The sequence below is a fragment of the Podarcis pityusensis genome (genome assembly GCF_964106645.2).
Source record: "Podarcis pityusensis genome assembly, chromosome: 12".
NCBI classification, from domain to species: Eukaryota; Metazoa; Chordata; class Lepidosauria; order Squamata; family Lacertidae; genus Podarcis; species Podarcis pityusensis.
Window position 1 is genome coordinate 2,332,860 of NC_138037.1, and position 12,849 is coordinate 2,345,708.

The following is a 12,849-nucleotide window of genomic DNA, read 5'->3' on the forward strand; positions in this document are numbered from 1 at the left end:
TAAACTCTGAATATCCTCGAAGGATTCAGGTTCACATCTTGCAGAACCTACCCAGACGCCTGAAGCGCCGTACCGATCAGGAGGCCTCCTTGTCCTCGCTGATCTCCTCAGTGCGACTCCTGGTGACCCTGCCGCTTCACTGGGTCCAGCTAAATCATCCTCAGTGTCTTCCCCCTCTGACCTGCTGCGCCTCTTGGGCCTTACAGCTGGTCCAGCAGGTGAAGAAGGCTCACTCTTTGGCTCAAACTTGACACTTGCCTGAGGAGGTGTTCTAGGTTCCCCCCTCTGAGGGATCCTGAGCTGTCCCTGCCTTGGACTCTGTCCCTCTGGACCGTGGTCCCCAGCTCCAAGTTCCTCCTCCTCCTCGTCTGAGTCATAGAACTGCTGTGGAAGCACGTCTGGATTGGCGTGCAGACGTTTCCAACCAGCTTGCTCACAGAACTCAGCGCTATTGCTGATAACCAACCTAGACTGGTCTCCACTTGGGTACGCAAACCGCCAGGCCTTTGAGCCAGGCTCATACCCTACAAAGATCATCCTTCTAGATCTTGGCTCACCCTTCTTGCGTAGAGCCTTTGGAATAAGCACCCAAGCCTCACAACCAAACACACGAAGGTAGTGTACCTTGGGCTTCTCTCCATGAAGTAAGAAATACGGTGTATTTCCTACACTAGAGTTGTACACTCTGTTCTCGGTATGGACCACATATCGCCAAGCCTCCGACCAATATTTCTGGGGTAGCCCTGCGTCCCACAGGATCGCAGACACAGCTTCCTGCACCGTCCTGTTCTTTCTCTCTGCGACCCCATTCTGTTGCGGAGAGTAAGGAGCGGTCAGTCTGTGGCTAATCCCCTTCTCCCTAAAGAAATCCTGTAAAGCAGAACCAGTGAATTCAGCACCTCTGTCACTTTGAAAACCACGAACTTTGGTGGAAAAGGTTACCTCAACTGCGGTGATCCAATCCCTGATCATTTTAGCCGCCTCCCCTTTCGTTTTCAGAGAGAAGGTCCAAGCAGACCTCGAAAAATCATCAATTAAAAGCAAAGAATACTTCGAACCTCCCAGTGACTCAACAGACATGGGTCCACACAAATCTGCATGAATTAATTCAAAAGGTTGCGTGGTCTGCCTCTCTGACTTTGGATATGAGCATGTCACAACTTTCGCCTGTTTACATGCATTGCAATCTAGAAATTTGTCACAAACATTAAATTTGCACCCTTGTGTCAGCTCTGGTGCTTTCTGGAGAAATTTCCAATTCAAATGAGCGAAGCGTCTGTGCCAAATATGTAAAAAACCATTGTGGGGCGCTACATTCACACATTGGCCCTTCGCATCTTCGGTGTCATCCTCTCCTGTGGAAAAAGGCACATTTACAGCAAACAAATTATCTTTAGACTGCGCTGTGTACACGTGTTTCCCATCCTTGGAAAATTCACATTTGTCACCTGCAAAAGAAATTTGAAAATTATCAATCAATAGATCATGCACACTTAACAAACAGTTAGTTAAACCGGGCACTGCATAAGCTTTGACTTCATGCTTAAGGAAAGGACAGAAGAACAGTCCTGTCTCTGTCAGCCTTTTTCTGCTTCCACCTGCAAACTTAACAAACTTCTCAGTTTTTACTGTCCTGCAATTCCTCAAAAGATCAGCAGATGGCACTAGCGAATTTGAGGCACCACTGTCAATTATTATAGTGAGAAAGTCTTGTTGTTTACATTCCTGGGTCGCCAGGGCAACAATCTCCTCACTACCCCCCTCCTTGGGGCTTCTGCAGATGTCCTCTCTGGTTGTCACGGCAACAGACTCCCCCCGGCAGGAAGACTTGCCCACGACCTTGACAGCTTCCGTAGATGCAACTCTCTCAGTTGCCATGGAGACTGGACTTGTCTCAGCGTTCCCACACAACTCTGAAGCTCTTATCTCTACTTGCTGCAGGTGGCTGACCTTGAAGCCTTTAGCACTTTTCAGCTTCCCAGGCTCCGACTCACGACGTAAACAACTCTTGGTAGCTTTTGGAGAAAGAGGCGTCTCTGAGCTTTCACTGCTCACTGCCCCCCCACTGCTCATGGGGTCTCCAGGACGTTTTTCTGCACCCCCTCTGATGGGTAAAGGGCTCCCAACACTTGACCTCTCTTCAGGTTCCTCACACAGACATGTTGCAGCATCCACACAGCTCCCAGGCTCAGCAAAAGCACAAGCAGCATTGCTAGCAACAACAGCAGCAACAGCAACAGTCCCTTCGCCCCCCTGTGGGGGCTCACAGCTACTCCCAGCTGTGTATCGGCACTCAAGAATGTGGCCGGCACCATCTTGCCTCTCCCTTTCGGATGCAGCCACTTCTCGGCCCTTGCTTCCCACTCCAGCTCCACAAGCTTCTTGGAGTGCTAGCCAAGCGGCCTCTGGCCTTCTTGCACCCAGGACAACAGGCACCAGATGAGCATCCACACTTTCTGCCAAAAAAGCAAGCACACGCTTCTCCACTTCACTTTGCTCTGCAGCCCTTTTAGCCTCTGCTTTCCCAGCGGCATTCTGTGTGGGGTGAATTACATTCCACAGCTGCTCCCCCACCAGCAAAAGCTCCACTTGAAAGCTCCACTGCAGCCAATTTTGGCTAGTCAGTTTCTGACATGGCAGTTTAAACTCAAAGCCATGTTCACAGGGCTGAGCCATTGCCCCCTTCTGTTGGCTTTTCCCAAAGGGTACTCACTCAGCCAAACTGGGACCTCCGGACGTCATGGCTCTCAGCCTCCGTCAGCCTCCTCCGATCTGCCTCTTTGAAGTCTCCGGCAGTCGATCAAACTGACGTTCAGCAGATAAAGCTTCAAAGCCCTTCCTCACACGCTTCACGTTGACCCATAACCATGTTAGGTAAGATTTATTGCTTTACTCTTGTCGTCCGGCACGCTCCCCTGCACTCCTCTGCAGGTTGTAAAGCAATTAGCAGAATTGCACAGCAGTTCGTGTAGAAAGAGCAGTAAAACAGTCCCACACGTTTCTTCTTTCCTAATAGCACTTTATTTGCTCAAAAGTAGCATATTTACAATCCATCTGATTCAAGCTGCATTTTGCGCCCTGTTTGCATCCTTCTCTCTCAGCAGCAGCTGCGCAACAAAGCTGCTTTCACTTTTCACTCAGCTCACAGCATTCCAAGCTGCTTTCGTCATGTCCTGGCTTACTTCCCTTGTAAGCGCCTCCTCTCAGCCTCGAGACACAGAAGGTTAACCCTTCACTACACCCAACAGGTTACACTTCCTCTGAAGGAGCAGGTTCATAGCCTGGGGATCCTCCTGGATCCTTTGCTGTCGCTCAAGGCTCAGGTGGCCTCAGTGGCCCAGAGTGCCTTCCATCAGCTTTGGCTGGTGGCCCAGCTACGCCCCTATCTGGACAGGGATAGCCTAACTACTGTTGTCTATGCTCTGGTATCCTCAAGGTTAGATTACTGCAATGCGTTCTACCTAGGGCTGCCTCTGAAGACTGTTCAGAAACTTCAGCTGGTGCAGAATTCAGCGGCCAGGTTGCTCACTGGAGCAAGACGGTTTGAGCATATAACACCGATCTTGGTTCAAATGAACCGGCTACAGATTAGTTTCCGGGCCCAATTCAAAGTGCTGGTTTTGACCTATAAAGCCTTAAAGGGCTCAGGACCGCAATACCTTAAGGACCGCCTCTTTCCCAGACCCTGAGATCATCTTCTGAGGCCCTTCTTCATGTGCCTCCTCCACAAGAGGTCAGGAGAGAGGCAACACAAGAACAGGGCCTTCTCCACAGTGGCTCCCTGTCTCTGGAATACTCTCCCCAGGGAAGTTTGCCTGGTGCCTTCATTATACACCTTTAGGTGCCAGGCAAAAATGTTCCTCTTTAACCAGGCCTTTGGTTAATGGCCTCCTATGTCCTTTCAAATATGTTTGTGGGGTGGGGGTTATTGGTTTGGATGCAATTTGGGTTTATCCTGTATTTTTATGTTGAGAACTCCACTGAGATTGATAGATGAACAGCACACTAATTAATTAATTAATTAAATAATTAATTGCAAGGTCCCGGTCCTGGGTCAAACCCACCGCCATAAAAGGCTACCCACAGCCTCACTTACTTGTGGGATGCGATCCAACCATCCCTTGCCGGGATCTCCTGGGTACCACGTCGCCCGGACTCTTGGCATCACCAGGTGGGATGTTGGAGGGGAGAGGCTGGCTCATGGCGATGCTGTCTAAGCATCTCTCCAGGCCACCAAGAGGGGAGGCCGACGGCGCTCGGCTGCCCATGGTGACAAGCTCTGGTTCTCGGGCGGAGGGAAGCCCCCTTTCCTCCTCGGGAGCAAGCAACGCGCTCTGCAGCCTGGACTCCGTCCCCTTCTGCTGCAAAGTCCCTTCCATCTCCGATCCTGTGTCTAGGAAGAACGAAAACACTCCAACTGAAATAAATTAAAACAATTATTTAAAAAGATAGTTGAAAAGACTCTTCTTAAAAACCTAAAAATTCCCTTAAAAGAATCAAGTCTTCAAAAAAGTTATATGATCTCAGAAAGTCTTTAAAAGAATCCTTCCAAAAGAATTTAAAAATTATAATGTAGCACAAGGGTAGGCAACCTAAGGCCCATGGGCCGGATGCAGCCCAATTGCCTTCTAAATCCGGCCCGCGGACGGTCCGGGAATCAGCGTGTTTTTACATGAGTAGAATATGTCCTTTTTATTTAAAATGCATCTCTGGGTTGTTTGTGGGGCCTGCCTGGTGTTTTTACATGAGTAGAATATGTGCTTTTATTTAAAATGCATCTCTGGGTTATTTGTGGGGCATAGGAATTTGTTCATTTATTTTTTTTCAAAATATAGTCCGGCCCACCACATGATCTGAGAGACGGTGGACCGGCCCCCTGCCGAAAAAGGTTGCTGACCCCTGATGTAGCACCTTAGAGACCAATCGAGTAGTTTTAGGTATATGCTTTCGTACGCATGCACACTTCTTCAGATACACTGAAACAGAAGTCACCAGACCCTTATATACAATGAGAGGGAGGGGAGGGAATGGGTGATTGGCTAATGGGTATGGTAAGTCTGTTAGTGACCGTTAATGACAGTTGGTCCCACAAGAAAAAGGTTTTAAAAGGGTCAGTATGCAGATGACCAAGTATAGATTTAGCCTGTATAATGGGATAAGAATCCAATATCGCTGTTCAGACCAGGTCTCTCCATAGTTTTCAGTTTAGTGGTGAGTTGTAATTCAGCAACTTCTCTTTCAAGTCTATTTCTGAAATTCTTTTGTAATAAGGCAGCTACATTGAGATCTTGTATTGAATGTCCTGGGAGATTGAAGTGTTCTCCTACTGGTTTCTCTGTCTTGTGATTCCTGATGTCAGATTTATGTCCATTTATCCTTTGTCGTAAGGTTTGGCCTGTTTGTCCAATACAGAGAGCTGAAGGGCACTGTTGGCATTTGATGGCATACGCAATGTTAGAAGATGAGCAATTAAATAGTCCTGAGATGGCACGTTTGATGTTGTTGGGTCCAGTAATGGTGTTGTCCGGGTGTATGTGGCAGCAAAGTTGGCATCTGGGTTTATTGCAGGCTCTGGTACCAGTGTCCATTTTAAGCCTGGTTGTTGTATTATTGTGGGTGAGGAGTTGTTTAAGATCGGGTGGCTGTCTGTAGGCAATGAAAGGTCTTCCTCCCAGAGCTTGAGAAAGAAAACTGCCATTGTTTAGGAGATGTTGCAAATCTCTGATGATGCCTTGAACTTTTTAAACTTGAGGGCTGATCAATCATTTTTTAAATAAAGTATTTTAAAATAGCAGCCTCGCTGCATCCTGAAATGAAAGCTGGCCTTTTCTCCAAGTCCAAGCTGGTTCTCTCTCTCTCTTATTTTATTTATACTTTTCAGGTTTATACATTTCATTAATTTTACAATCATTTTAACATTTCAAAACTTGACTTCCTTGCCCCTCTGTCTGCGGTTCCTTAAAGTACTTTTTTTAATATCTGCTGCATATCCAAATTCACTTAATTTGCTCATTTATTTAGCTACTTTAAATATATACTCTTATGTAACTGCAGGTTATTACAATAATCCTGCCAATGTTTTTATGTGTTTGCAATTTATCTGTAAATATTCAATAAACCACTTCCATTCTTTCATAAAAAGTTTGTTATCTTGATTTCTTATTCTTCCGGTTAAGTTTAGCCATTTATGCATATTCCATAAGTTTTTGCATCCCTTCCTCCTTTACTCGGACATCTGCTTCTTTCCACTTTGGGGCAAATAGCATTCTTGCCGCTGTAGTAGCATATATAAATAAATTTCTATACCATTTAGGTAGTTCTGTCCCTATAATCCCCAAAAGAAAAGCTTCTAGTGTTTTTTTACAAAGGTTATTTTGAACATCCTTTTCAATTCATTATATATCATTTCCCAGTAAGCTTTGACCTTACTACAAGACCACCACATATAAGAAGAACCTTCTTTCTCTTTACATTTCCAACACTTATTTGATTTTGATTTATGAGTCCACGCTGGTCCTCAGCCCCGCTGCTCAGAATGGGTCCATCCCCGTCTTCGTCACCCACCTTGAGCGCAGTCCCACCAGAGGCTGCACCCGGGGCTCTGGCGCTCACTCTCGCTGCAGCTGGAGGCGGACGAGGAGACGCTGGGCGTGTTCAGGTAACTCGGCCTCTGAATGGGGATCTCCTTCAGGCAACTCATCAGTCGGTCGAGGGGGGAAGCTTCCACCACGGCCTCCGCTGCCATGGAGCCAGAGGAGCTAGTGGGACGTGGTGGGATGCTGTTTGTGGCGCCGCCTGGAGGAAAGAAAAGGGCATTTTGAGCAGAGGAAGCAGAGTCGGACCCTTGGCCTATCCAGCTCAGTACTGTCTTTTTTAATAAATAATTTTTATTCAGTTTTCTGTTTTGCGATTTAATATACTCATTTAAACATCCTTGAAATATCAATGACTTCCGTTCTTCTCTTTCCATGGTTTGTTTTTCATCTCATAAACCCCTGCATATTTTACCATTCAGCACTCCATTATTACTTCCATCAAAACTTGTTTATCTTATCTTAATGCTGCCAATGTTTTCAAGTGCACACAGTTTCCCCCCATATATTCAATATACGTCTTCCAATCTTCTCTAAATGTATGTTCTTCTTGTTCTCTATATTCTGTATGTTAAGTCTGCAAGCTGCGCATATTCCGTCAACTTGAGTTGCCATTCTTCTTTGGTTGGGACCTCGCTCATTTTCCATTTTGGGGCTAACAAAACATGGTCCGCAGTAGTGGCATACATGATTAACCTTTTTTGACACCTAGGAATTTCTATCTGAATTATCCCCAACAAAACGGACTCTGCTTTTTTGGGGAAAGTATGGTACTTTTAAACATATTTTTTTCCAATTCATTATTATTTCCCAGTATTCTTTTACCCTTTTACAGGTCCACCAGCTCAGTATTGATCATAGCTGTCAACTTTCAGATTTGAAAATAAGGGATCAGCAGCCTCACCTGTCCCGTGACAGTCTACAGGATATCTAACAATCCGGGAGAGCAGCGGGAAGCAGCGGGAAACGGCGCTGGAATAAGGGAATTTCCCGCAAAAAAAGGAAAGGTTGACCGCTATGGTATTGATTGGCAACCATCAGTCTTTCTCAAACTTGGGTCCCCGGCTGTTTTGGGACTACAGTTCCTGTTGGGTGTAGTGAAGGGTTAACCTTCTGTGTCTCGAGGCTGAGAGGAGGCGCTTACAAGGGAAGTAAGCCAGGACGTGACGAAAGCAGCTTGGAATGCTGTGAGCTGAGTGAAAAGTGAAAGCAGCTTTGCTACGCAGCTGCTGAGAGAGACAGGTCGCAAAATGCAACTTGAATCAGATGGACTGTAAATATGCTATTTCTGAGCAAATAAAGTGCTACTAGGAAAGAAGAAACGTGTGGGTCCTATTTACTGACTGCCCTTTCTACACGGACGCTGTGCAATTCTGCTAATTGCTAATTGCTTTACGACCTGCAGAGGCTCGCAGGGGGAAGTGTGCCGGACCACAACAATAAAGCAATAAATCTTACCTAACATGGTTATGGATCAACGTGAAGCGTGTGAGGAAGGGCTTTGAAGTTTTATCTGCTGAACGTCAGCTTGATCGACTGCCGGAGACTTCAAAGAGGCAGATCGGAGGAGGCTGACGGGAGAGTGGGAGCCAAGAGCCATGACGTCTGGAGTGCCCAGTTTGGCTGAGTGAGTACCTTTTGGGAAAAGCCAACAGAAGGGAGGCAATGGCTCAGCCCTGTGAACATGGCTTTGAGCTTAAGCTGCTATGTCAGAAACTGACTAGCCAAAATTGGCTGCAGTGGAGCTTTCAAGTGGAGCTTTTGCTGGTGGGGGAGCAGCTGTGGAATGTAATTCACCCCACACAGAATGCAGCTGGGAAAGCAGAGGCTGAAAGGGCTGCAGAGCAAAGTGAAGTTGAGAAGCGTGTGCTTGCTTTTTTGGCAGAAAGTGTGGATGCTCATCTGGTGCCTGTTGTCCTGGGTGCAAGAAAGCCAGAGGCCGCTTGGCTAGCACTCCAAGAAGCTTGTGGAGCTGGAGTGGGAAGCAAGGGCCGAGAAGTGGCTGCATCCGAAAGGGAGAGGCAAGATGGCGCCGGCCACCGATGCACAGCTGGGAGGAGCTGTGAGCCCCCACAGGGGGGCGAAGGGACTGTTGTTGCTGTTGTTGTTGTTGTTGCTAGCAATGCTGCTTGTGCTTTTGCTGAGCCTGGGAGCTGTGTGGATGCTGCAACGTGTCTGTGTGAAGAGGGGCCAAGTGTTGGGAGCCCTTTACCCTTCAGAGGGGGTGCAGAAAAACGTCCTGGAGACCCCATGAGCAGTGGGGGGGCAGTGAGCAGTGAAAGCTCAGAGACGCCTCTTTCTCCAAAAGCTGCCAAGAGTTGTTTACGTCGTGAGTCGGAGCCTGGGAAGCTGAAAAGTGCTAGAGGCTTCAAGGTCAGCCACCTGCAGCAAGTAGAGATAAGCGCTTCAGAGTTGTGTGGGAACGCCGAGACAAGTCCAGTCTCCATGACAACTGAGCGAGTTGCATCTACGGAAGCTGTGAAGGTCGTGGGCAAGTCTTCCTGCCGGGGGGAGTCTGTTGCCGTGACAACCAGAGAGGACATCTGCAGAAGCCCCAAGGAGGGGGGTAGTGAGGAGATTGTTGCCCTGGCGACCCAGGAATGTAAACAACAAGACTTTCTCACTATAATCATCGACTCTGGTGCCTCAAACTCGTTAGTGCCATCTGCTGATCTTTTGAGGAATTGCAGGACAGTAAAAACTGAGAAGTTTGTTAAGTTTGCAGATGGAAGCAGAAAAAGGCTGACAGAAACAGGACTGTTCTTCTGTCCTTTCCTTAAGCATGAAGTCAAAGCTTATGCAGTGCCCGGTTTAACTAACTGTTTGTTAAGTGTGCATGATCTATTGATTGATAATTTTCAAGTTTCTTTTGCAGGTGACAAATGTGAATTTTCCAAGGATGGGAAACACGTGTACACAGTGCAGTCTAAAGATAATTTGTTTGCTGTAAATGTGCCTTTTTCCACAGGAGAGGATGATACCGAAGATGCGAAGGGCCAATGTGTGAATGTAGTGCCCCACAATGGTTGTTTACATATTTGGCACAGACGCTTCGCTCATTTGAATTGGAAATTTCTCCAGAAAGCACCAGAGCTGACACAAGGGTGCAAATTTAATGTTTGTGACAAATTTCTAGATTGCAATGCATGTAAACAGGCGAAAGTTGTGACATGCTCATATCCAAAGTCAGAGAGGCAGACCACGCAACCCTTTGAATTAATTCATGCAGATTTGTGTGGGCCCATGTCTGTTGAGTCTCTGGGAGGTTCGAAGTATTCTTTGCTTTTGATTGATGATTTTTCGAGGTCTGCTTGGACCTTCTCTCTGAAAACGAAAGGGGAGGCGGCTAAAATGATCAGGGATTGGATCACCGCAGTTGAGGTAACTTTTTCCACCAAAGTTCGTGGTTTTCAAAGTGACAGAGGTGCTGAATTCACTGGTTCTGCTTTACAGGATTTCTTTAGGGAGAAGGGGATTAGCCACAGACTGACCGCTCCTTACTCTTCGCAACAGAATGGGGTCGCAGAGAGAAAGAACAGGACGGTACAGGAAGCTGTGTCTGCGATCTTGTGGGACGCAGGGCTACCCCAGAAGTTTTGGTCGGAGGCCTGGAGATATGTGGTCCATACCGAGAACAGAGTGTACAACTCTAGTGTAGGAAATACACGGTATTTCTTACTTCATGGAAAGAAGCCTAACGTACACTACCTTCGTGTGTTTGGTTGTGAGGCTTGGGTGCTTATTCCAAAGGCTCTACGCAAGAAAGGTGAGCCAAGGTCTAAAAGGATGATCTTTGTAGGGTATGAGCCTGGCTCAAAGGCCTGGAGTTTTGCATACCCAAGTGGAGACCAGTCTAGGTTGGTTATCAGCAATAGCGCTGAGTTCTGTGAGCAAGCTGGTTGGAAACGTCTGCACGCTAATCCAGACGTGCTTCCACAGCAGTTCTATGACTCAGACGAGGAGGAGGAGGAACTTGTTGCTGGGGACCACGGTCCAGAGCAACAGAGTCCAAGGCAGGGACAGCTCAGGATCCCTCAGAGGGGGGAACCTAGAACACCTCCTCAGGCAAGTGTCAAGTTTGAGCCAAAGAGTGAGCCTTCTTCACCTGCTGGACCAGCTGTAAGGCCCAAGAGGTGCAGCAGGTCAGAGGGGGAAGACACTGAAGTTGAGGATGACTTAGCTGGACCCAGTGAAGCGGCAGGGTCACCAGGAGTCACACTGAGGAGATCAGCGAGGACAAGGAGGCCTCCTGATCGGTACGGCGCTTCAGGCGTCTGGGTAGGTTCTGCAAGATGTGAACCTGAATCCTTCGAGGATATTCAGAGTTTACCTGAGGAAGAAGCAGGCAAGTGGCACAGGGCAATGGACAAAGAGATGAAGTCCATGAAAGATCTAGGTGTGTTCTCACTCACAGAGTTGCCACCGGGGAAGCAGGCTGTGAGTTCCAGGTGGGTTTACCGTTTGAAACCCACTGGTGCTGGAGAGCCGCAGTATAAAGCCAGGTTAGTTGCTCGAGGATTTACTCAGAGGAAGGGAATACACTTCACGGAGGTGTATTCGCCAACGTCACGAGCGGAGACTCTGAGAACGCTTTTAGCTTGTGCGGCACAGAGAGGCTGGAAGGTAAACCACTTTGATGTGGATGTTGCCTACCTTAACTCAGATCTCCAGGAGGAGCTGTACATGATTCCTCCTCCGGGGTTTGAGAACTCAAGGCAGGATGTTGTGTGGAGATTGCACAAATCCATCTATGGATTACGTCAATCTGCTAGAAACTGGAACATGTGCCTGAATGAAGCTTTGGAGAAGCTAGGTTTCAGGAAGAGTCTTGCTGATAGTTGCCTGTTCCTTAGAGGATCAGGAGACTCACAGGAACTGGTGCTGATTTGGGTTGATGACGTGCTTTTCGTCTCAGAAACAGATGAACAGGCGGAGAAGTTTGCCAAAGAGCTAGGTAAACGATTCAAGCTTAAACAGCTTGGTGCTGTCAAAACCTATCTAGGTGTCAATGTTGAGCGTGCACAGGATGGAAGTTTTTTGCTCAGCCAGAGAGGTAAAATTGAGCAGTTGCTTCAGAAGTTCAGGATGAGTGATTGTGCAGGAGTGAGAAGTCCTATGGAGACTAGTTTTGTGAAGGACAGCCAGCAAGCAGAACGCGCTGCGTTCGAAAATACTGAAGTGTTTCAGTCAGCTCTAGGGAGTTTGTTGTACTTGTCCCAGTGGAGCAGACCTGAAATAGCGTTCGCTGTCAATCTGCTCAGCAGGGAAGCATCAAACCCTAGTGTGCAAGCCTGGAATGGCATCAAGAGAGTTCTGAGGTATTTGCAGGAGACCAAAGACTTTTGTCTTAGGTTGCCAGCACAAGGAGAAGTGAAACTGACTTGCTTTGTGGACTCGGATTGGGCTAATCTTGAGGATCGAAAGTCTGTGTCTGGCCTAGTGGTGAAGTTTGGGAACTCAGTAGTTGGATGGAGGTCCAAGAAGCAAAGTCTGATAGCGCTCTCATCCACTGAGGCTGAGTTTAGTGCTCTTTCAGAGGTGTGCAGAGAAGTAGAGTTCTATGCTTGTTTGGTGCAGGAACTCTGCGAAGTGGATTGTCTGCCGATACGTGTTTTCGAGGACAATCAACCATGCCTGCGTTTAGCAGAGTCAGGTCAGTTCAAGGCCAGAACGAAACACCTAGACATTTGCTTTCGGGATGTGTGCCAGAGTGTTCAGGAGGGATTAGTTGCGCTGAAGTATTGTCCCTCTGCCAAGAACCTAGCTGATGGGTTCACGAAGCCACTCACCTTCCAAAGACATGGGGAGTTTTGTGAAGGTCTGGGTTTGGGACGACCAAGGGTCGATTCTCCCCTCAGGCGCGAGACAAGAGGGGGTGTTGGGTGTAGTGAAGGGTTAACCTTCTGTGTCTTGAGGCTGAGAGGAGGCGCTTACAAGGGAAGTAAGCCAGGACGTGACGAAAGCAGCTTGGAATGCTGTGAGCTGAGTGAAAAGTGAAAGCAGCTTTGCTACGCAGCTGCTGAGAGAGACAGGTCGCAAAATGCAACTTGAATCAGATGGACTGTAAATATGCTATTTTTGAGCAAATAAAGTGCTACTAGGAAAGAAGAAACGTGTGGGACCTATTTACTGACTGCCCTTTCATACACGGACGCTGTGCAATTCTGCTAATTGCTTTACGACCTGCAGAGGAGTGCAGGGAGCGTGCCGGACAAGAGTAAAGCAATAAATCTTACCTAACAGTTCCCATCATCCC

At 47.6% G+C, this 12,849-nt stretch overlaps 1 protein-coding gene across 1 annotated transcript in view; it reads right to left on the reverse strand.

Annotated features, from left to right (window-relative positions):
* Positions 1-12,849, reverse strand: part of KRBA1 (KRAB-A domain containing 1) — a gene marked incomplete at its 5' end in the record, with an annotated part of 84,117 nt that overhangs the window by 12,212 nt on the left and 59,056 nt on the right. The window contains 2 exons of the mRNA XM_080976104.1: positions 4,097-4,417; positions 6,565-6,795. Coding sequence (XP_080832230.1) covers positions 4,097-4,417; positions 6,565-6,795 — 552 coding nt within the window. The remainder of the gene's footprint in view (positions 1-4,096; positions 4,418-6,564; positions 6,796-12,849) is intronic.